The sequence below is a fragment of the Talpa occidentalis genome, unplaced genomic scaffold (genome assembly GCF_014898055.3).
Source record: "Talpa occidentalis isolate TD23 unplaced genomic scaffold, MPIMG_talOcc4v2.1 talOcc4.5, whole genome shotgun sequence".
Classification (NCBI taxonomy): Eukaryota; Metazoa; Chordata; class Mammalia; order Eulipotyphla; family Talpidae; genus Talpa; species Talpa occidentalis.
In genome coordinates this window covers 42,699,442-42,724,271 of record NW_023604861.1, presented here as the reverse complement: position 1 = coordinate 42,724,271, position 24,830 = coordinate 42,699,442, and the positions used below count along the sequence as shown (strand labels likewise).

The following is a 24,830-nucleotide window of genomic DNA, read 5'->3' as shown; positions in this document are numbered from 1 at the left end:
ACTTCCCTGCTTTGTTCTGATTAAATTTACATCTTATTTCTCTGAGGAAACACTACAGGCAAGGAGAGTATGACATGACATCATCAAAAAACCCAAAGATAAAAACTGCCCGCCAAGAATACTCTATCCTGCAAGGTTCTCCTCAGATAGGAGGGGAAAAGAAAGGCCAACAGAAGTTGAAGGAGTTTGCAAACACCAGACTCCCCCAGAATTGTTGGAAGATATTCACCTGTGACACTGATGGCCACTGTACTGTGACAACACTACCCAGTGTTGTTGTCTGGGCAGAATGACTGGCCAGGGCCATCCCATATCTCCCATTCATCTGTCAATAGGAAACAACTCAAAAGGAGTGTGGTTAGTGCTGGGAGGTTTGTTCAAGGCCGTTTCAGAAAGGTACTAGGTTAGCAATTAGAAGCATAGCTATGTGTTTGGATGGCTACACCAATGGCGAGCTCAGGCATTTTCTCATTTATCTTGTTGCTTTTGTGCTTTCACCCCTTCCATCTCCATACCTGCCAGAGAGACTTCTTACTTTATGGGGCTAGCTCATCCATTCTTGGAGACTGAAGAAGAAAAGGTGTTCTGGAGAGACAGGGGCACACAGACGGAATGGATCTACGAGGGCAGCAGAGGTAAGGGAAGCCACACCCTGCAGGCCCACACCCACAGGCACCTCAGGGGCGGAGGGCAGACCTTTCTGCACATCCCATGTAAGTGAAATGTCCTGGCTCTGGCATTGCCTGTCATGCTAATGATACAGATTGCTCCCTGTGCCACCTGAAGCCTCATTTTGGGTAAGAAATTAGCCGTGTGGTCCCCTTTCTCTATCCCAGATGCCCCTCATATCAACAAAGCACTGAAATAAACATCCTCTGCAGTTCCCCTCTACACCCACACACTCCTTTCTCCATTAGTCTTCCTGTTCTTGTTTTACATGAACACAGCCCCTGGGTCCCCTAGGGACACAGGCAATTTACTCCCCAGATTACAGACTGGCTCCCTGGGGTGACAGACCACAACCAGACAGTCACATGGACAGTGGTGAATGGGACTCTGGCCACCCCAGACTGTCTCAGCATGCAGTCAAGACCACTCATGATTCAGAACCAGCCCAAACCATCCATAATGTGAACTTTTGTGGCCACAACTGGGAGTCACTTAAGAGACTTCCACAAGATTGCACTGAGGATCCTAATCCTCTACCTTATCAAGCCCAAAAGCCCCTCACTCGAAGATCCTAGGGATGGAATGTTTAATAGCATTTCTCACCATTATTAATAATTTAAATTCAGCCTTACTAAGATTGATCCATCATGAATCCACAAATTCTTATTACATCTGTAGTCATGGCAGCAGTAAATTAGATTCCCCCATCACCTCACCTCCCTGCTGGCCTCTGTGCCTGCTATATTTTGTAGCTCAAATGTGGTTAAATGAAAGTAGGAGCCAGAAAACCTGTAAGAGACAATGGAGTGATAGAAGCAGCTCCCCAGAAACCAGGATCCATCACATACACAGGATGAGTACTTTTCAGGCTAAAGAAGTTCACGCAGGAGTCTTGTCAGCAAGCGCGCTCTGATGGAGCCCTGAGAACTGGAACCATTTCGGTCAGTAAGCATGACAGCTGGGAAAAATCTGAGCATTTATCTAAATATTCTCAGGCAGAATTCTGAGAGTCATTTACTGGGTAATTGCCTGGGAAGTGCCAGTGCTAAGTTTGAAAAGATGCAGCAGAGATAAGAAAAGGCTGGATATGAGAACAGGGGCACTAGAGCCTGTTCAAACCTGGGGACCCACCTCCACAGTACAGACCCACCTAATCATGCCTGTGTCTAATTTAAGTTTTAAACACCCTGCTTATTTGGCCCACAGGGGCATGTTTTATAGCTAAGGTCTTTCCAATACTGAGCTCCTTAAAGTCGACATATGTTTATATGTCTATAAAAGTCTAGCCACCCACAGTACATGCCTGCTGATCAAAATCTGTGATGTGGGAGACCAGGACCAAGGATGTTGACTGTGTTGGAGTCTGTAAGCCAAGATCAATGACACACCCTAGGTTCCTGGAATTATGTGAAGGGACAGTGGTTAGAGCATAGCTTAAAACATGAGAAAAAGCAAGCAATTCCTGTAATTCATGGAGAATTTTCTCCATGAATACCATATAGATGGTTTATCATGTATATTTCTGGAAAACACTAGAAATCACTGGGTAAGCGTTGCCAGCTATAGGTGCATGACTGTGTCTGGTATATAGAATGGAGTGAATATGACAGAGACTTCTTTCAGAGGGTGAAAAGGTATGAGAGAATGTGCTGGAAGGGGCCTCCCCAGTGGCGCAGCGGGTTGAGCACCACGCTGTGAAGCTGTCCGCAGCCTCTGCAGTGTGGGTTTAATCCTAGCCAGCAGGCAAGAATCCCACATTGTGCGGCAGACCTCTCCTGTCACGCCCACTGCTCCCCTCAGCAATGTATTTTAATCAGTCTGCCTGTTCTGTTCCCCACTCTGTCTCTGTGGTGAATCCTCTCACCACCACCCCTGCACCTCCATCCCGTACTCCAGTTCTTGTAAGCATAAACAAATCTTTAAAAAAAAATTCTCAAAAAAGTACAGTAGCCTCCCATTACATACTTTCCTGGATATATACCAGATAGCCCCCATGATTCCTACCTGGGCCCCATTATGCCCTTCTTAGGGAGGTCTTGGCAACAGATCACCAGAAACAACTACTTTGTACAACGACAGGTTATATTCCAATATGTGTCTACCTGGTCCCAGAGCCAAAGGTTCTATGGTTCCTACAGCCACTCCTCCTATAAAAGGAGCCATATCTGTAAAACCTTCCCAGCCCCAGCCATCCTACCTGTCCTGGGGATCTAAGTTGGTCCCATGGGGACCCCAGCAGCTTACTGATTTATCACAGTCCTGTAGTAATTTAGCAAAGGAGAGGAGGGCAGGAGGAGCAGAGGGAGCATCCAAGAGAAGCCAGCAGTGCCCTCCAACCACAGCTTTTCCCTCTGTTGATTAGCCTAGGGACCTCAGACCCTAACAGTCCAATATGAATCCGTTGGAATGTGAGAGGTTAAAATCATTAATAGCCACCTTTTTTTTTTTTTGTCTCTTAACAGCATCAGAATCAAAAAAAAAGCAAGAAAGTCCAACAGTTTTGCTAGCTCACATACAACCCGATTTCGAAGGTATCCGTTTACTCTTTTAATTTTATGATTATTTTAGAAGACATGTCCTACAGAATGGGCATGCTCCCAAAGAGGGTTTTCTTTTGATCATTTTAGACGAGGTCAGCCTTAACTAAGACCAGTGGCCAATGCATTCTTTCTAAGGTTTACTGTTAAGGCTCAAAGCTCAGGTGAAAAAGTAAGCCCAAGGGTAAAATGCTTTTAATTAAAGTGCCTTGAATTAAAATTAAATTTTGAAAGGGAAGAAACAACAGTTACCATTGGAGTTAGTAGGGAAGATAATGGAATGTCCATACCCATTGTCTATACCAAATGTATAGTATACATTTACTGTATACTATACTGCTTTTATTGTGTACCTACTGTATACTAGGCAAATATAAAAATGGACAAAATCAATGAGACCCTCTCAGCACTTAAACTCTAGTGGGCAAGATGAAATATGAACAAAGGGAAGGGCATCGATATATCTTAAACATTAAGCTACTGACTTCTAACCAGAAGACCACGGAAGCTCTAATCCTAAAACATCTGGTTTCCATCATAGACTCCCCAGCCATTTAAGAAGTGATGTGTAGATTAATTAAAAGGGCCACACTATTCACCATACTGCATTCTATTAATCATCCTTCCTGTTGTTTTTCAGAACATGTTAAAAGCGAAGTGCCAAGAGAAAACGAATACGGTGAGAGTCCCACATAATATATCCAAAGATCCCTGCTCCCTGTGGAGTGCCCTAGTCTGGGGGGAGGGCTGTGCTGGGGGGAGAGGGGGATTCTTGCTGGTCCATCAAATAAACTCTTTCAAACTCTAGACTATATATCCCATCTACCACCCAACCCCACCTCCAAAGGGTTCTGATCAATAGAATTTCCTTCAACTTACTCCATTTCCAGATGGGTTTTAGCACAGTGCTGCCCAAACTTTCAATGTACAGCATGACCACCTGCGGATCTTATTAAATACAGATTCTGATTCAGTAGGTCTGAGATCTTGCATTTCTAACAAGCCCCCCACAGCCCTTGCATTTCTAATAAGCTCTCTACAGCAGTTACTGCTGCTGATCCATGGATCACACTTGAGTAGCAAGTTTCAGAACAGCGTATAGATTTGTATCCATAGCAACCACCACACCAACCTATCCCTTGACCCACTTGTCACTATATGAATTCACTATATGAAGGGTTGCAGAGGCAAAAACAGGCCTGCATTTCATCTGCGTGCTGGTTTATCAGCAGAGCTGGGTTGCTCATTTCTTAGAGCTCTGGCTAGTTTGCTTCCGCTTCTCCCCTTCTTTCCTCATCTACAAATGGAGACCTGTCCTGGGGGACAAAAAGACATGCCTAAGCATCTACCCCAACTTACCAAATGTGGTTGTGTTGCAAAAAAGCATGAGAGGAGAGGCAGAGATTGAATGGGGAAGAATTAAGCATTGTTCTCAATTACACTCCACTTTAGGGAAGCCTAATTGCCAGGTATCCACTTCCGTTGGCACTGCTCCTGGGAGGCACCCTAAAGAGGAGTCTGATGGTCCCCATTACACAAATGAGGGGATGAGAGTACAAAGGGACTCTGTGACGTGCTGGGACTGGCTCAGGTCCTGGATGCCAGGGCCACCATTCAACCAGGCCAGAGACAGTGCAGGCCCCCCACCCCCAACCCCCACCCCATATAGAGTGACTTCAGGGAAAGATAATGATCCCACCAAAACAAAGGCAAAGGTTGACAGAAACCCCAAAGGTAAAAAGTTAATTAGGAATAAAGTCTTCCCTTCTCATTCAGCCCCAGTTATGACTGTGTCTCTGCATATTTACTGTGCTTGTCTTGATGTGTAGACAATGCCCACCAATGTTAATAAGGTTAATTATTACACTAAGTAGATGTGCTTCTTAACAATGCTGTTGAGTTCTCAGGGCTGCCAAGTTACCTTCTTCCCTCAATAAACACTTCTCCTCAAATTAACTATGAGTATTCAATAAAGTCTACTAAAATAGAGCAGTCACACATAACAGGAATCTGCTAAACTATCAGGGCCAGAGCCAGAGTCAGACTCTTATTCTCAACCCAGGGCAGGCACATACTCAAAGAATCTCCTTCCAGAGGGTGCAGCTCCATCTCTCCAGACCTCCCTGTTCTACCAGGTCCTCATGTCTCCTCTCCGCTGACAACCGAAAGCATTTCCTGGGTACTTGCTTGAATTCCCATAGACACTTGTTGCTCTTTCCTCAGTGATTTCCAAAACTTCTCTGCCAGTCATTTCCACAGCAAAAGAGTTTGGGACATACAGTGTTTTTGTCAGGTGAGGGTCAGTGGGGATGGTGTGGACCTGTGAGACAGGGGTCCACAGCAGATGCAGCAGGTTTCTGTCAGGAGCAAACCGAGACTGGGGTTGGAACTCCACAGGCAGAAAGGCCCATGGGTCTGATGGTGGCTGAGTGGAGTTCTTCATGCCACCAGGGCCCTAGGGAGTACGAGTTTTTACCTCTGGAAGGAAGTGAAATATAACACATGTAGAGATCACTGCCCTTCCTTTACCCCAAAAGCATAGTGAGCAGTCAGACTCAACAGAACTCAGTCCTGCACCGACCTGGTGGATCTTCAGAGCTCTCTGGATGGCCCAGCTGGAAGAGGCTGTCGTTCTCCTGAAGCAGAGACAACAGGCCTCCATAATTTCCCAGGGGACCCAATTATCATGTAAGGTCCCCTTCTCCAAGCTCTCCCCTCAGGTTCCACACCTTCCCAGGAACTGGGAAATGAAGCCCAAGTTGTAATTATCAATTCCTCAATTCAATTTGCACCCCACTGGCACTGGAGGCTTTAAGCCCCTCTTCGGACCCAGGGAGTCAGGAGGATGTGGTTGACCCTGAGAACAAAGGAATTTGCCATCTCTGATTGAGATATCTCTCTGAGTGAGAGATTGCTATCTCTCTAGCTTGGGGATTCATCTCCGATGCTTTAATTAGCAATTATGAATCATATGCCATTCTGAAAATTGGCAAGTTTTGACAAAACTGACAGAAGACAGGAATGTTTCTCAAAATTTCTCAGAGAAAAATCACACCCAGAATCAATCAATCTCAGAATAAAATTTTAACATCCTTCCCACAGCCCTGTAGGGTCCTCCATGAGCTGGACCTACTGGCCCTGCTGCCCCCCATCGCCCCTCCTGCTGTCTCCTCCAGCTGCTCCTCTCCAGACATACTGTGCCTCTTGCAATTTGTCAAATACCTCAATCACACTCCCACCTCAGGACCTTTGTATGTCCTATTCCCCGGCTGGGAACACTGTTCCCTGACCCCCTGCTTCATTCTGGACTCACTCAAATGTCACTGTGAGCTGAAACTTGACAGCCACCAGGAACACACACACTCTCTTAAGTCAGTCACTGAACTTACCCTTTTATGCCTATTTTATTAATATCTCCAAGTTGAATTTTATGTAATTTGACGAATTTATTTAGTCTTATTGATACTATATGCATTTTTATTTAAAGCAAAAAAGGTAGATGGCATGAATCTATTTCCTTTGTTGTTTCTGTGTCTGTTTACTTTTTGTTTTGGTTCCTTTTCCAAATGTCTTTTCCTTTTGTTATGCTTTCCAGAAATGGAACTTGTGGAGTCTATTTCAAATGAAAAAATTTGGAACACTATGTTATATGAGCCCATTGAGGCACTGGAAAGCAAGGACTCCGATGACAATGTAAGCTGGATAAAAATTTGAGACCATATGGCTCCTAATGTTGAGGGAGGGTCACCCCAGGTCAGTGGGGAGCTGCCTTGCACCCTGGGATCCATAGCTCCAATCTGCTGTCAGCTCAGCCCAACTGAGCTTTTCTTTAAGACATAAATTTAAATGAGTCACATTACATCAAGGAGGGTCAGAAGAAAGCCACATTCAGCACTTCCTATTTTCAGTGTTCTGCTGATAATATGAACCAACACTCTCAGATTGCTTAAAAGCAGCAAAGCAACAAACGAAATGCAGAAGTTATCTAGGCAAATTATTCTGCGCAGAATAATCCAGGCAAAGTATTCTTTGTAGAAATGCTAGGTGAAAATAAACTTAGATTCTGGAAAGATTTAGTAGCTGTAATTTTCTCATGAAGTACAACTTAAAACCCTAGACATTATATCAATATATATAACAAACATAAGAGCTTCTGAACGGTGGCAGACCAGCTAAGGGTCTCGAGGCCCAAAGAATGACATGCAGTGAGTTTCCTAAGTTTTCTTTGTGCTTCCTGACTTTAGTACCTAACATGGTACTAGAAAAGACTGCAACCCAGAAACCCCAACAAATGCAGACAATCAAGGCCCCAAGAAAAGTCTGTCCCTAACCAAAGGACCAGGAATAGGGTAGCAAAGCAAGACACAAACCTCTACAGAGCAGCAAATACCGTGACAAATAAGAGCAGTGCACTCTCTTCCTCCACCCCCAAATCTATGGCCCCATGACCATAGGCCCCATGAGGGACCCAAAACCAGCCCTGAGACTCAATGGACATGCTTTCCCCAGTGGTGAACCAGAGAAGAGAGAGGAGGTCACAATAGTTTGAATTAAGTCTCACATCTACAGATGTTATATTGTCTTTAAAACAAAATTTTTGCAATGAATTTATAAACATGCTGCATGAATGCTTTATCTGTGGCAGCCTGGTGGCTCTAACTTCCTGTGTCAACTTGCCTCTAAGACTGACAACACATGTTGATTCAGGTAGAAGCACTATTAAGCATCCTCTCCACTATGGTCAAGAAAGTTTCTCAGGTACTAACTACAAGCACGAGTGTGAAATTTGTGTCCCTAGAACTCAAAATTAAGGAGATAATGTTTTTCTAAGCTTAGAATAGAAAAGGGGAAAAAAATATGAAAGTACTTAGTTGTATTTTTAATTGGGGAATTTTCTGGTTCCAGTTCATATTTAGCCTTAAATTTCTTACTTTTCATACCTGCCTCTCCTTAGCATCATATTAATAAGAATCACTCTCAAATACTGAAATACCACATCAAAGGGAGACAATGATTATTTGAAGTTAGAGTCACCTCATTGGATTTACAGAACGCAGGCATTTAAGAAAAAATTTTTAGCAAGAGTTGACATGTAAAGGAATTATTTTAATTAGAAACTTAAATTATTCAGAAGCCTTCTGCACTCTTGTCAATGAAGGTTCTGCTGGATCAGGTGAAACTGTGGCTACAGGGAGGGAGTAGATGTCACCCACGTGGCTGTGTGAGATTCAGGGTGAACAGTGCATGTTGGGAGGGTTCCCTGTGACAAGTGGACTGAGCAAGAGATCTCCAGGCTCAAACACCTTGACCTGTCATCCCAGGGGTTTTGCCACTAAATGATCATGGACAGGGGTGTGACACGATCAGATATGTTTTTATCTTTTTTGTCAAGGTATTTTGATTCAAATCAGCTTTTGAACTATGAAGCTACCATGTACACATAGTTTTTAAAGATTGGAATAGTAAAGAAGCCTAAAACTTGTATTAAAGTCTTCATATCCTTACCACCCAGAAGTTAACTACTATGTACTGTTTTCTACTACTGCATAATGTTCTTGAAATTTTACTGTTAATATGAACATATCTTTAAAAATACGTACATATCTATAAATAGGGTCATCATATACATTCTGTTCTATATAGCTTGCTTTTCCCAAATAACATGCTTTGGAAATCTTTGGCATCCCATGCCTGTGCTGTCATTTAACTAGCACCATGTCAGTGCAGCAATGACCTGTACATGATTCACTACAACAACTACAGGCACAGCTGAAGAAGTCATTCCTATCAGTTGAATATCAGGTCTTAAAATCTGCATCTTTAACATAAAAGATATTGACAAACTTCCCTCCTAAATAAGTTGTGCCATTTTCCTATTGTCACAGCAGGGTATCAGAGTGTCTCCCTCATCACATCCTCACCCACCAAGAGTCATAATTCTATCCATCGAAAGGATGGAAATCATAGCTCGTTGCTGTTGTTTGTATCACCTTCACTGTAAAAGCCATTGGACAGGTCTCACTTGTGTTGATCAAGTATATTTCTCTTCCTATAAATGGCCAATTTGTTTCCTTTGTCCACTTTTCCACTGTTACTTATCTCTTTTTTTCCATATGCATTCATTAGAGCTTTTTATATATGAAAGAGCTTAGTGTTTTTTCTGACATGCATGTTGTACATTTTTTTTCCTAGTTGCATCTTGTATCTGACCCTTTCTCGGTGTTTTTCATGACATGGTCATTTTCAATTGTTCCTTAATCTTGTTTATAGCTTCTCACAATTTCTGGGTACTGTTTCATGTTTATGTGGAGACTGAACAAAATACTACTAAACCACTACTGGCATGTGAATGAGGAAATCCCAAGGGAAGGATTGACAACAAAGAGGAATTTAGAGGCGGGAATATTGGCACCTCACTCTGCCCTGAAGCACTGATTCCAGTAAACTGAGCCATATTAAATTTTTTCAGGTTTATATAGACATGTTTTGATTGGAATTGGGGAGTAGCAAGCTGTACATGGGTGGGAGGGCTCCCCTGACTAGAGCAAGGGAGAGAACTTTATAGAGAAAAAGCAGAAGCAGGGCAAGAAGTTTTAGATTGGCTGTAGCTTAAAGCCCAATTGGTTGCTTGTAATTGATTGTCCTTAGATTTCACTTCAGCCTTGAGGCGTTTACAGACTTAGCTTTGGGTTGGCTTAGGTAGGCTGCCACAGCATTACAGCTACCTCAATCCAAAGGCCCCTTAGTCTAATTCAATACCAGCAAGGGGAAGAGGAGTATACAAAGGTTGAGACTCAGGCAAGCCAGACCTGAGGTATCTTAGTTTTCTCCCCAACATAGAAAAAATAGCCAATCACAAATTACATTTTTATATATGCCCCAGGTCACATGCATCTTTGAATGGTTTGGTCTTCCACTTAGTATAGGAAGTTATATAACTTTCCAGCACACTATACATCATCAGATGTTGCACAACTACAATAACAACCTCAATCAGTAGGTGAGTCAGGTAACATGACTGACCCATTTCTTGTGAGGACCCATCCATGACTCAGTCCTGGTTGGCATCATGGACTTGGCATAGAATGAATTTACAAAATATAAAGGTAGCTTACAATGTCCTTACTTTGGAAGAATCTTTAAACTCAGAAATATCCACTAATAATCACATGCTAGGAGTTACCTTGCTTTCCTGAGAACTGTCATCTTTCACACAGAATGAACAAGCACCACTGGGCTTGGCCATTGCTAGCACCTAAAGGCCTCTTGTGCTCTTAAAGTATGGAAGTATTTTTACCTTCTGTAGTCATCTCCACATTTGGAAAAAGAGGGTACTCTTATGCGCTCAAAAAGATTTCTTAGCATGGTGATGTTTAAAGAAAAAAACTCCTGAGCAAATTGAGGAGAGAAGAAAAGAGTTGATGGCAATGGAAATGTCCTTTAAGACAAATCTCCTAGCCTCCCTGCTGTTCTTGTCTGTGTTTTCTTAATAGCATGTGGAAATATCACCCGGCACCTTTGGGAGTCAGAAAAAGGTGATTAATTAGTAGATTGTTCATTTTCATTTTCAGTATATTTCACTCTGCGGTCCTTTTTATAGCTGAACATCACCTATCGGACATTGTTTAGAAACATAATCAAAGAAATGTACGCTCGCAACGAACTGGATGAGGATATTGTCATCCCCCTGACTGGGCAACTGGAGAGTGATACCCTAAAGAAACTAGGAATTCTGTAAGTGACTGGAGAGATCAAGCCTTGGGTCTCTAGGTTCGGGTAGACCAGAGGTAGCAACAGGGAAAATATAAATCAGGCCACCAGAGAAAACAACAAAGTCAGAACCAGACAGTTCCTCTGAGTCAAAGAGCAGGCAGAGGCTAGGCACCAGGGCCAGGACACCATCAGGAGTCAGGTGGACAGAATGATCTGGCCGCGGAAACTCAAGAGCAAGGAAATCTACAAACATGGGCAGTACCAGTTATGATGACAGAGGTTGCAAATGCAGGACAAGAAAAGTCTCCAGGGGATCATGAACTTATACAAAATTCTGAGTAGCAAAGCTCAGACCCCTGGGCCTTTGAAAAGAAGGGACAATGGGGTTATCAAGGTCATGGGCCCAAGAAACTCCCTAACTTCACCCTAGGTTAGCTAATACCTTTACATCCCCCCTGGAGTGGATAAAGCTATGAGCTTTACTCACCTAGGAGCCACAGCCTGAGCCCAACTTAAAGTAGAGAATAGTAAGGTTGTTGCAACCCTGCTGCTGGAAGCAAGTCTTTCTAGTTGGCATGGCCCTAAGTCACCAAATGTTCCACAACCCATTTGAACATCCAGCCGGTGGTACATGGAAGCCTGGGTTTCCAGTTATGCATCTGTCAGAAACCTTGTTTATGTAAGATGTATGATCAGGCCTCCCAAGGTCTGTTGCAGACTCTCCAGCAGTGGCACCAAGAACAGGCTGAGGGGGCCACCCTGCAAAACCTCCTTGGCAAGTTGAGGCTTTTACAAATATCAGGAAGTGATATTCACTGCCAACAACTGCTTTGGGCCCAGTAGAATCAGAGGGCAGAAGCCTCTGAAGCTTCTCTAGGAAGCTTCTCTAGGAAAGGATAAGACAAAAGACAGAGAACACCCAAACTTGAAATTCTTAAATAGCAGCAAAAACAAATGCAGAATAATTTCCTGGTAAGTTAACTTCCCATTTAAGCCTGTAACAGAGTCTCTTTCTAACTTTACTACACTCAACAAATATTTCCACAATATGTATTGTGTAATGATCTAGGCTCTTAGGAATACAGTCCTGTCTACCCCAGTCCATGCCACTGAGAAGCTAGCAGGTAAGAATTCCACCAACTTACAAAGGTGGCAAAGAGAAAGTGAGAAAACTTGAGTCTTGGGTGCCTCTGGCTGGCTCCCCTCTCTGGAGTTTCACTCTTGCGTACATTGATACCTTGCTCTCAGCCTGTGGGACAGGCCTCACCCCACCCACTCCTCATTCTTATTGTTCAGCAATGATGGTAGGCGAAGCAACTGCTTCAATTCCAATCAAAGGTGCTTGTAAATTAAGATTAAAAAGATTTGAAACAAATGAGCAAAGAGCTCATTCTCCAGTTTCACTATTGCTTCTAAAGTACGAATAATAAACCTCTGCTCTCTGTCTAATGGAATAGTTCAGTCCTTTTTCCAGCAAAGGGCATTTGCTTCCAAGGGTTGCTCAGGGTTAAATTATTATGCTCTCTTCAAGGAATCTGAACTGAGAACTTAAAATCTGTCATGTCAAAGGCCTTGTTCTCAGAGCCATTAAATCTGGAAGCTCACTCCTGGTGCCCCTTTCAAAGGAGCTCTGATCTGAGAACTAGGAAACACAGTTGCCCCAGAGGTCACCCTTATTTGGAAGCAAAACAGTCCAAGCCACAGAAATGCCAAGATCACTGTCTTTATATATTGACATGACAGGGGGTTAAGGGCTTGATCGTTTTGAAAAGCTCTTGCCTTAGTGGAGCTTTCACAGTAATTCATTTTGAGTGAGTTCATTTGAAATTTTCCTTCTAAATATAAAAGGATTTCAAGTGGCTCCATGGTACTTACAGACATGAGCTCACAGACAATGCTGCCTCTCCAAGTTATTTCCAAATATAACCCTCACTGGAATATACTCAAGTCATGGAAAACTCAAGTGCACAAGGTTAACCCACAGAGTCAGCCTTGAGTTTGGACCTCCCTGAGCTGTCCTACCCCCCCCCCCAAGATAAACTTTGCTGAACTCATTTTGAAAGGTTTGGGGGTCAGCCCATGTGCCAGGTTGAAGGTCAGTTAGAGATCAAGAGGGCAGCACTCTGTCCATATCATGTGTTGTCCCTTTAGTCCTGAACCCCAAAGCTCAGGAAAACTGGATCAGAAAGCAGAGCTACCAGCCTCACTTTCCACCTTAAAAAAAAAAGACTCGGCAGGCTCTAACGCTGTCTACACAGGGTAGCATGACATGTAAATGAGAATTTAATCTCAGTTTTTAAAGATAATTCACATTCCTTTTAGGTTGAAGACAAATTTTGAAGACTACAAGGAAATAATTCTATGGCTTCTGAAGAGACGTGAAAGTAAGGACTTCTCTTCTACCTTCCATCCTCTGTAGGCCTCTCCTGTGTATGTCTCGCTCTGTCCCCTTCTACCTCGGACCATAAAGCGGGGGTGGAAATGCTTGTTCTCTCATTTGAGCACCTACAGGGCAAGGTCCTAGCTTCTCGGGACAAAATACTGAGTAAGACAGACACAGTATGGGACCTCGTTCGGCTTGTGCACTGGTAGTGGTGGAGGAGGGTAGGGCGGGGTGAGGATGGTGAGGATAAATAAGAAAGCAGGAAATCTGTATACAAAATGGCAGCAGGAAATCTGCATACAGTCAGCTAAGTCATACGATGGGAAGGGCATGCAATGGGACCACACAGGAAGAGCTCTAACTTAGATTCGGGGGCCTCCAAGAAGTTATTATTAACACAAAGTCTAGGAAAGAAATAGTCCCTTAGTAAGTTACAGAAGACATCTGAAGTCCAGCTATGAAGATTTGTCCATGGTGGAAATTGCCAGTTTTTTGGGATCCAGTCATGGAAGGCTTAACCTACAGACTAAGCTATTGGTTACTCAGCTCAGAAACTCAAAACTACTGTATGCAATTCCTTAGAGATTATAGTAGCACCCCCTTATCATATTACAGTCAACACCAGTCTGAAAATACTATGTAAATAAGTTGTTTTGAGAGAGACCCCATTCATACCTTAATTACAATATACTATTATTATAATTGTTTCAGTTTATCATTGTTGCTGTTAATGTCTTACTGTGCTGAATTTATAAAGTAAACATTATGGTAGGTATATATGTATAGGAAAATAATAGCACACACAGGGTTCGATAACAAAGTTTCAGGCATCCACTGAGGGATTTGGAACCTATCAAAGGTACTAGAGCCAACTAATGTAGAAACGACAATGATACCTTTGGCAAACACAGTCAATCAACAGTGGCGCTTTATCTCACCAAGCCAGGACACAGCCTTAAATCCCCTGTGAAGGAAATAGCCCTGTTCCCCAGGGCCCCTCACCTGTTATAGAATAACTGACCTGTTATAGAATAACTGTCACACAATAGGTATTTTCACATGCACCATCTAACTCAAATTAATCCATATTAACCATGTGAACCAGGGTTCAGAGAGGCTAAGTGATGTGCCTAAGGTCACCCAGCCATTGTGTGGGCCTGAGTTAAGACTCGTGCCCAAGATCTGTAAGACCAAACCTCCTAGGGCTCATTCCGTTGGCAAGTTCAGGGCTAGTAAGTGTGTTATAAAGAAGAAAATGTGGAGTTTTCTAAGCATAGATCTCATGTTCTCATTAGAATTGAGAAGCAGGAAGAAGGAATCACCACCTTCAGTTTCTACAAGGAGAGTGCTCTGCCTCCCAAGACTCACAAAGGGGTACCCCCAAAATTAGGAGGGGAATTAAAATGCTCAGCAGCCAAAACATAACAAAGTTCTATTATACTTGTCTACTGCTTGTATTTCTGTTCCTTGTGGGTGGCAGATGCCTGTGGTTTTCATTCCTTGACACCTCAGTAAGGCACAGATTTCAGTATTTCTGGAATGGAGGTAGACAGACATGACCGTTTGTTCCTTTTGGGAAATTAAGGCCTCTCAGGACACCCTACTATCACATACCGAGTATAGAACTTCCAACTAGAAAATGAAATTTGATATAATACAAACAGCCAAGTCTTCATCGTGCCTTACCACCATGCCTGCCCATTCCCTGCTTCTCTGGATAACTATTGCCTCGAACATTTGTACTTTTTATACAGAAAAGCAACATTTCTAACTGATAAGAGGCACCCCCTCTGTGTTCAGGCTATAGCCAGGCCCAGAGAAATCGATCAGACTCGTTTAAGATACAAACTCATATATTGCCAGCATCCCACCCAATATTCCATATTTCAGGCCCACAGTCTCATATCTGAACACCCGGATTTCTAAGTCAAGATTGGCTTCACAGGCATGTGACCTACGCAATCACACAGCACCCCACATTGGTTTAGTACTCTGCTGTCACTCTCTTGATAGTCCTAGTCATTTCAGAACAAGGATCCATGCATTTTCATTTACATAGGATCTCTCATTATGTAGCCTTTCCTGTTCAGCACCATGTATTATAGTAAAAAGAAGCAAGAGAACATTACACAGCTTGATCCTTGAACCATCAAAGTTCAAAGCTCCCTTGTGACAGACAGATAGGCTGACCTTGTGGCAGGTGGTACAAGCATTTCACAGTAACCCCCAGATTATTACGGGCAGCATTACTCCATTTTAAGGAAACCGAGACTCAGAAATTATGGCCTAACCCCTAATCTAATAAAGGCAGAGCAGAGGATATAGTACAAACCAAAATGTCCAAATGTCTCAGCTTTCTGACAGGGGGACAAATGAGCATTTAAATGCCCCCTGTTATTACTGCCATTCAGAAAAGCTGTTTATTAACTTCTAATTGATACTCAGGAACAGCTGCTGAGCTCACCGCAGCTTCTTCCAGCTCTGATAAACCACCAACATTCTGCAAGAAAGCCCAGGAGAAGGTACTGCTTAGAGGAAGACTGACATGTGTTTCCAATTTCTTGCAAAAGCCTCCACGTGCCCCTGCCCCACTCGACTCACATTTTCCCTCTTTGAATTCTAATGAAGGCAACCTGAGTTGCCCTCAGGTGCAGGGTCCAGGGGCTCCTTCCCCAGCCCCACCCACTGTCTTTCTGTTCTCATTGACACACCACACAGCTGCTGTCTCCCCCTTGGGAGTTTTCCCTAATCCCTCTGATGCCTAACTTCTCTCTAGGCCATTTCCTCACATTGTTTCCAGGATAACCTTTTTAAAACCCTTCATTGAGAAAAGGCAGACTTAAATGTGCGCCCTTTGTTTACAAGGCCTTCCTCAGTAAACTCCTGAGCCACCTTCCCTTCTCCCCTCCCACCCCCTCCTCTTAGTTAAGCTACTTAAGATGGCACCTGAGACCTTACACATTATTCAGTTTCACTGGGTCCCTCCCATGTATACAGCAAGTATACAAGTTATCATTAAACTTCTTTTCGACTCTTTCTCTTATAAAAAAAAATAGTCATTGTTCCTCCAGGAAATGCCCACATTTCTTAATTGGTTTGAAAGGCTCTTACCTTTTCCTTCCAGACAATGAATCCATCATTGTTATTCATCAATTGTTATTCATCAAATGTTTTTCATCCCTGCCATAGGGTTTTTGTACTTGCTGTTCCTCTGCCCAACATACTCCTCCTTCTGACAACCCTGAGACTTGCTTCTGTTATAGGACAGGGAGAGGGTCAGCCCAAACCCTGCAAACCTGACCACCCTGTTACACTTCCTCACTTTATTCAGGTCTCTGCTTTAACCTTCTCAGAAATAGCTTCCTTGGTTACCCTTTGCAAAGCAGGGTATACAAACGCATGCACACATTCACATCGTTTTCCATCTCAACCTCCTTAATTTTCTCCAGAGCACTGCTAGCCAGATGCATATTGTTTTTACTGTTCACTTGTTTAGCATCCATGTGCCTCCCCCACCAGCAGGGACCATGACATCACAACATTAGGACAGTTCTCCGCGCACAGGTACACAATAGAGCTTTACTGAATGAGTGAATAAAGGAGTGATCTAGCCTTGTCAACTTCTCCTGAGCCATCTGTCACCAACAGCGCACACTATGCTGGCCCCCAACAATACAGCACTTATGCTGGCAGTTCCCTTCCACCTTAGAGACAACTTCCACTGGAAATCTGCCCACCCTCCAGGCCCTGCGAAGTGGCCTCTGGGGACGTCTCAGGGCACCCTGGATGCTGATTTGCAGTCTCCAGGGTTCCCGAGGTGAAATCTAAAATTGACCCCGCTAGGCAGAGAGACCAAACAAAGACGCAGACCACTCCAGGGTGGAGGTGGCAGCCTCAGTAAGGGAACTTACCTTACAGGCCTGACTTGGGCTGTGGCTTAAGGAGGAGCTTTCTGGCAGAATCACATTTTATCTAGAGGCCTAAGCTGAGGTCAGGCACGTATTCAGTCCAGACGGTCTAATAACAGACGGCTCTTTCAAGACCACGTCCTCATAAATGGTTCCCACTGCCGGGGCTGCAGGCAGGACGGAATTCCAAGGACAGGAGAGGCGGTCAACCACCTCCGACTGTCCGGGCCCAGCTCACGTAGCCCATGTTCATGTCCTCTCAGAGGCCTCCTCCAAAGTTGTGCGGACCTGGGTGAAGGGAAATATAAGCTCTCTTAGTTGAACGCACCCCAGCCTATTGGCCTGAGGCGCTCTGACCTGCAGGGTGCTGCAGGGTGCTGCAGGGTGCCTGAAGCCCCGCCCCTCACTACCTGCCCCCACAGCCAGTCCCCGCTCCACGATGTTAGGCACGCCCTCCAAAAGTTGCTGGGAGACAGGATTTGTTCCTCTGTGGTCCTTACTTAGTTCCAAAATTCAGTCATGATGAAAGTGGGCAAAATGAAGCTAAAAAGAAACTTGTTACTATAAAAACTAAGTGAAGTGCTTTAAGAAATTTAGAAAAGTTTTAGCAAAAATCTCTGATTAGACAGGAGGTGATGGCTTACTTTGGGTGTTTCGTTGGGAAATTATGCTTTCTTCTCTCTCTATGCACACTATCCTATTAAAGTTCTTTCACACTAAAAAAAAAAAAAAAAAAAACTTTGATCAAGATGCGGGCCAAACATACATAAAGGATTGGGGATTATTTTGTTTGTTTGTTTGTTTGTTTTAAGTCTATATTTCTGCACTCAACTTCTTTAGAAATTCCAAAACCGAAATTCAATGATAATATGTTATGAATGTGATTTGAGTAAAAAGTAATCACAGAGCCAGACATCAAATCTAAATGCAAAGGAAACACTTGTCCCACATTTGAAAATGACATGTTACAACATTTGTTTAAATTAAAATAAAATGTTTAAGGTATTTTTCTTTTTTTAATGATTTCCCACTTTGGTCTACTTTTTCAATTAACAGAATTAGCTGCCATGCTTTTTATTGGCACGTTGCCATTATGTCACACTTCGCAGCCCCGAATCTGGGCTAGGGAGAGGGGCGTCTTCACTGTGGTGTCTGGCTTCCAGCACTGGGCTGGCACAGTGTAGACCCTTGATAAATATATGATCAACTAATGAGTAGGGAAAAAAATGAAAGAGCCGGAAATTCAACCCCCCACATTTCTCCATTCCAAAGCTTATTCTATTACCTGGCAGCTTTCCTTATTTGGGGGTATATGACTGATATTCCAAAACTGCAAACTCTCTTTGGCACCTTGAGAGAAAAAAATCTAATTTTCATTGTCTCTTCCACCAAAGATTTACTTAAAGCTACAGAGAATACCTTAACATATAAATTATCAAATATGTCACTACCAACGGAGAAGACAGAAGAGCCTGAAACAGAGGACGAAAAAACTCCTCTTCAGCTCCAGAAGAACTTAGAAATAGAAACAGAAGTCCTAGAGAACAGGCCTGAGGTGAGTGTGGCAGTGCACTGGTATTCTCATTTTGTGCAGTTTTTTGGGCTCAGCAGACACACCAGGGAGTTCTCAGGACCAAAACCAACATGAATGCAAACCAGAAAAATGTGCCCAGTACACAGAGGCACACCTGAGTGTGTGGGCATTGGCAGGTGGATTAGTATGTTTACTAGAGTTCATTTGTGGCCCTTCTCCCTGCAGGGCCTGTAATAGACAGTAGGATAAGATTGAGAGTGAAGTAAAGGAAATACATATCAAACTGTATTAGTCCCTACTACTAATAAATTTTTTTAAATATTTATTTATGCATATAAGTGCTGGGGTACAGGCCCGAAGTGCGAGGGAGGGGGGGATAGTGAGAGGAGTTACCAGAGACAGAGCAGGGAGCGGAACAGGAAGACTGACTGAAATACACTGCTGAGGGGAGCAGCAGGTGAGACAGGAGAGGTCTGCTGCGCCATGTGGGTCACTTCCTGGCTGGCCAGGGATCGAACTCGTGCTGCAGAGGCTGAGGATAGCTTCACAGTGCTGTGCTTAACCCCTTGCGCTACCAGGGAGGCCCCCATTAATAAATTTTAAATCCATATCAAAAATTGATTATATGGTGAATGGATAAACTGTGGTACATCCAGATAATGGAATATTATTCCATGTTAAAATTAAATGAGCTATCGAGGCTTGAAAATACATGGAGGAAACTTAACTATATTGCACTAACTCAAAGCAGCCAATCTGAGAAAGATACATACTGTATGATTCCAACTATATGACATTCTGGGGAAAACAAAATTATGGAGATAATAAAAAGATCAGTGGTTCCCAGGGGCTCAGGGGGAGGGATGAATAGCATTTTTAAGGCAATGAAAATACTCTTTCTGATACTATCCTGGTGGATGTAAGTCATTATACACTTGTCCATGCCATAGGGTATACACCACCAAGAGTGAGCCCTATTGTAAACTGTGGATTTTGAGTGATTATGACATGTCAGTGTAGGTCATTGAGTGTAATACATTTACGCTGTGGTATGGGATGTGGATAGTGGGGTGTGCTGTGCATGTTTGGGACAGAGAGTATATGGGAAATCTCTGTACTTTCTGCTCAATTTTGTTGTGACGTGCTCTAAAAAATAAAGTCTATTAAAAAACAAGGCACATGGTGTACATCGATATATAGATAGATACAATAAAGTAAAACTAGTCTCAAGATATCAGTCATGCAGAGTGTGCTAATAACCAGGTCTGAAGCTCAAAAAAGAGGTACTGAAGTGGGAATTCAGAAGATGTGCTAGACTTACACTTTCCACAAATATGTATCGAGAACCTGCTATGCCCAGGCCTTCTCCTAGGTGCTAGAGATACAAGGGTGAGCAAAACAAAGGCTCTGTGCCCAGAGAACTTATATTCTAGTTGACGAGATAGTCAATGAACAAAAAATACTGCTCAGTGCTATGTCAGGTATTGTTAGACGTCATGGAGTTAATGAGTATAGCTTAAGGAGTATAAGGATTTTCAAGTTCTTGCACTAAGAGAGGAATTGTTTTTATACCTAGAGCAATTGGGGAGTGCTAGTTGAACATAGGTATACCAAAGAACTCACACGACTCCACAAAAACAAAGTAAACAATCCAGTCAAGAAATAGGCAGAAGAACTTAAAAGACACTTCTCCAAAGGGGAAATGCAAATGGTCAACAGGCATATGAAAAAATATTCAACCTCCCTTATAATCAGGGAAATGCAAATCAAAACCACAATGAGGTACCACCTTACATCAGTAAGAATGGCACGTATCAAAAAAGCTAGCTACAACAGATGTTAAAAAGGAACTCTCCTGCATTGCTGGTGGGAGTGCAAACTGGTCCAACCACTATGGAAAGCTGTATGGAGGTTCCTCAGTCTACTAAAAATGGAGCTACCATATGAGCTGGCAATTCCACTCCTAGGGATCTACCCAGAGGACACAACAACATTGATTCAAAAGAATACCTGTAGGGCCTCCCCTGGTGGCACAGCGGTTGAGCGCTGGGCTGCGAAGGTGCCCGCAGCCTCTGCAGCGCTGGTTTGATCCCCGGCCACTGGCAAGGGTCCCACATGGCGCAACAGACCTCTCCTGATGCGCCCGCTGCTCCCCTCAGCAGTGTATTTCATCGGTCTGCCTGTTTTATTCCCCACTCTGGCTCTGGTGAATTCTTTTTTTTTTTTTTTTATTTTTTTTTTTTTTTATAGAGGCATGTTATTTATTTATTTATTTGTTTGTTTGCTTGCTTTGTTTATACATGCACTGGGTACAGTCAGAAGCGCGGGAGGGTGAGAGAATTCACCAGAGCCAGAGCGGGGAGCAGAGCAGGCAGAAGGACCGAAGTACACTGCTGAGGGGAGCAGCGGGTGGCAGGAGAGGTCTGCGCACCATGTGGGACCCTCCTCAGGTGGCCGGGGAGCAGCCGGGGATTGAACCGGCGCCGCTGAGGCTGCGGGCAGCTTCGCAACCCAGCGCTCAACCGCTGCGCCACCGGGGAGGCCCAAGGCTCTGGTGAATTCTCTCACCCTCCCACGCTTCTGACTATAGCCAGTGCTTGTATAAATAAATAAATAAATCTTTTTAAAAAACTAAATAATTAAAAAAAACAAAAGAATACTATTCAGCAATCAAAAAAGATAAACTAATGCCATTTACAGCAACATGGAAGGAGCTAAAAGGAATTATGCTCATAATATTTGTAAGTGTTAAAATACACTTGTAAATAACTTGTGTCTTGAAGAAGAAATCATATTGGAAATTGGGAAACAATGACAGAGTTTTAAATGTTTATATTAAAGGAGAAGGAGAAATAAAACTTCAATAAATGGTATTGGGAAAACTGGACAGTCACATGTAAAAGAATGAAACTAGACAACTACCTCACACCACACACATAATTAACTCAAAATGGATAAAAGACTTGGATAAAAGACCTGAAATTCTAAAATACATAGAAGAAAACATAGGCAAAACACTCCATGATATAGACTTCAGAGATGTCTTTGTATATTTATCTCCAATAGCAAGAAAAATAAAAGAGAATCTAAGAAATTGGGACTACATCAAATTAAAAAGCTCCTTCACACAGCAAAAGAAAGTATCACAAAACCAAAAGACAGCCTGCTGAAGGGGAGAAAATATTTGCACACCATACAGCTGACAAGAGGTCGATATCCAAGATCTACAAATAACTCATACAATTCAACTAAAAGAAAACAACCCAATTTTCAAAACTGAGAAGAGCTAAGTAGGTACTTCTCCAAAGGAGACATACAGATGGCCAACAGCACATGAAAAATGCACATCATCACTTATCATCAGGGAAATGCAAATCAAAACCACAATCAGATACCACCTCACACCTGTGAGAATGGCCAGTCTCAAAAGACCAGAAACAACAAGTGTTGGCAAGGATGTGGAGAAAAAGGAAAACTCTTACACTGTTGGTGAGAATTAGGCTGGTCCAGTACTCTGGAAAAGAGTATGTTGTTGTTTTTTTAAAATTAAAAATGGATCTACCATATGATCCAGCAATTTCACTCCTATGTATCTACCCAAAGAATTCAAAAACACTAACTTGAAGGAACACATGCATTCCTATGTTCATTGCAACACTACTCAACAATAGCAAAGGTATGAAAACAACCTAAGTGCCCAAAGACAGATGAGTGAATAGGAAAATGTGGTACATACACACATACACACACACACACACACACACACACACACACAAGAATACTACTCAGCTATTTAAAAAAAAAAAAAGATAAACTCTTGCCATTTGCAACAACATGGATGGAACAATAGGCATTATGCTAAGTGAAATAAGTCAGAAAGAAAAAGACAAATACTAGGTGGTTTCACTTATATATGGAGTATACAGAATCAAAATAAAGGGTCAGATAAAACCAAACCAATAACAAACCCTAGAAATCTGACTTTGAACTGAAACTACCAGGAGAGAAGTCAGAGAGAGGGGTAAGAGCAAAGTGGGAGGGGGTACAATGGACTATGGTGGAGGACTATGGGTATCTTGGCAGTGGGTGTGGTATGGTAACATATGCCTGAAGGGGGTGATCCTATACTTATAAGTTATAGACAACACTGTATATCAATGTTATCTCAATTTAAAAAAAAAGGAAAACAAAAAAATCTAACTTAATGTCTATATAAAAGAAGAAGGAATTGGATCTTGAAGAAGACAGATGAAAACCAATTAGCTCAACAATTCAAAGAATTAGGAAATAAAGTAGGATAATATAGAAAACCCACAAAATGGAGAAATATATAAATGATAAGAGCAAAAACTGATATTATAAAAAAATAAAAGAATAGAAAACCAAAAGCTGGTTTTTTGAAAGATTAGAAAGTAGGCAAATCGGGGCCTCCATGGTGGCTCAAGGGGTTAAAGCACCGCACTATGAAGCAATCCGCAGCCTCGGCAGCATGATTTCGATCCCCAGCCCTCCAGGGAGCAACCCACATGGTGAGGCAGACATCTGCTGTCTCGTCCACTATTCCCCTCAGCATTGTATTTCAGTCTGTCTGACTGTTCTGCTCCCCGCTCTGTCTCTGGTGGATCCTCTCACACACACCCCCACATCTCTGACCTGCACCCCAGCTCTTGTATGCTTACATAAATAAATCTTTAAAAAAAAAAAAAGAAAAAGAAAAAGTAGGCAAATCTTCAGGCAAGATTGAGTCAGAACAAAGAGAAGATAAATATAATATGGGACAGAACAGCAGATAGTAAAGGCTTTTTTAAACATTATAAGACAAAATTTTTATGACAATAAATTTGAAAATATGAGATAAAAACAAGCAAAATCCTAGAAAACTATAATTCAATAAAACTGATTCAAAAAGAAATTTAGAAACCTGGACATGCCAGTATTATGGGTTGAATTGTGTCCTCTGAAAAAAGGTATGTGGGAGTCCAATCCCCAAGACTTCAGAATTTCATCTTGTTTGGAAGCAGGGTCTTTGAGGATGTGATTAGTTAAGATGGTAGCACACTGGAGTAGGCCACCCCAATATGATCATGTCCTAACAAGAGGGCCCCATGCAGACAGACACACAGAGAGAGCACCACGTGAAGGGGGAGGCAGAGATTGTGGTGATGCAAATACAGGCCAAGAACCAAGGAAGCAGGCCTTCCTAAGAGCCTCCAGAAGCTACCCACGCAGCTGACAATCTTGATTTCAGACTTCTAATCTCCACAACTCTGAGAGAATACATTTCTGTCATCTCAAAATGCGATTTATGGTAGTCTGCTAACACAGCCCTAAAAAACTATTATACCCAATAACCATTAAAGTAATTGAAATGGGGCCTCCCCGGTGGCGCAGCGGTTGAGCGCTGGGTTGCGAAGCTGCCCACAGTCTCTGCAGCGCCGGTTCGATCCCCAGCTGCTCCCCGGCCACCGGAGGAGGGTCCCACATGGCGCGCAGACCTCTCCTGCCGCCCGCTGCTCCCCTCAGCAGTGTACCTCGGTCCCTCTGGCTGCTCTGCTCCCCACTTTGGCTCTGGTGAATTCTCTCACCCTCCCGTGCTTCTGACTATACCCAGTGCGTGTATAAATAAATAAAATAGTTAAGCATATTTTAAAAAAAAATTTTATATTTAAAGTAATTGAAATGATAGTCTGCAACACACACACAGTGACCTGGTTCAGCCTCCTCACCACCTAGACAAGTAAACTGAGACCCTGAGTGGTTTCCTGCCCAGATTCCCCTGCAAGTTGGTGATAGAGAAGGGGCAGTGGCAATGGGGGAGTGGGGTGTGGGCTCCAAACTAGAGCAGGCAAGCCTGAGCACCCTAGGGACCACACAGAGCTCCGAAGTGGGACAGTCAGCCTCTGCACACTGTTCATAGCCTTGTCTTTTCTTCCCAGGTACATGATGATGATGCAAAAATAATTCTCTACCCCAGTAAGAATGTCTTCCAAATTATCTTTGCTGATGGATCGGGCCAGATACAGTATCCACTGGCGTAGAGGGACACTTACATTGACACACATAGTCCCTAAAAAATCTGTGAATTG

At 43.0% G+C, this 24,830-nt stretch overlaps 1 protein-coding gene across 3 annotated transcripts in view; it reads left to right on the top strand.

Moving 5' to 3' along the window:
- Positions 1 to 24,830, top strand: part of ERICH6B (glutamate rich 6B) — a 58,898-nt gene that overhangs the window by 26,221 nt on the left and 7,847 nt on the right. For all 3 annotated transcript variants that reach the window (XM_037527008.2, XM_037527007.2, XM_054701364.1), the window contains exons 5-12: positions 523 to 635; positions 3,132 to 3,200; positions 3,847 to 3,885; positions 6,802 to 6,899; positions 10,807 to 10,940; positions 13,242 to 13,303; positions 18,605 to 18,765; positions 24,681 to 24,766. In XM_037527008.2, the coding sequence (XP_037382905.1) occupies positions 523 to 635; positions 3,132 to 3,200; positions 3,847 to 3,885; positions 6,802 to 6,899; positions 10,807 to 10,940; positions 13,242 to 13,303; positions 18,605 to 18,765; positions 24,681 to 24,766 (762 nt within the window). The remainder of the gene's footprint in view (positions 1 to 522; positions 636 to 3,131; positions 3,201 to 3,846; positions 3,886 to 6,801; positions 6,900 to 10,806; positions 10,941 to 13,241; positions 13,304 to 18,604; positions 18,766 to 24,680; positions 24,767 to 24,830) is intronic.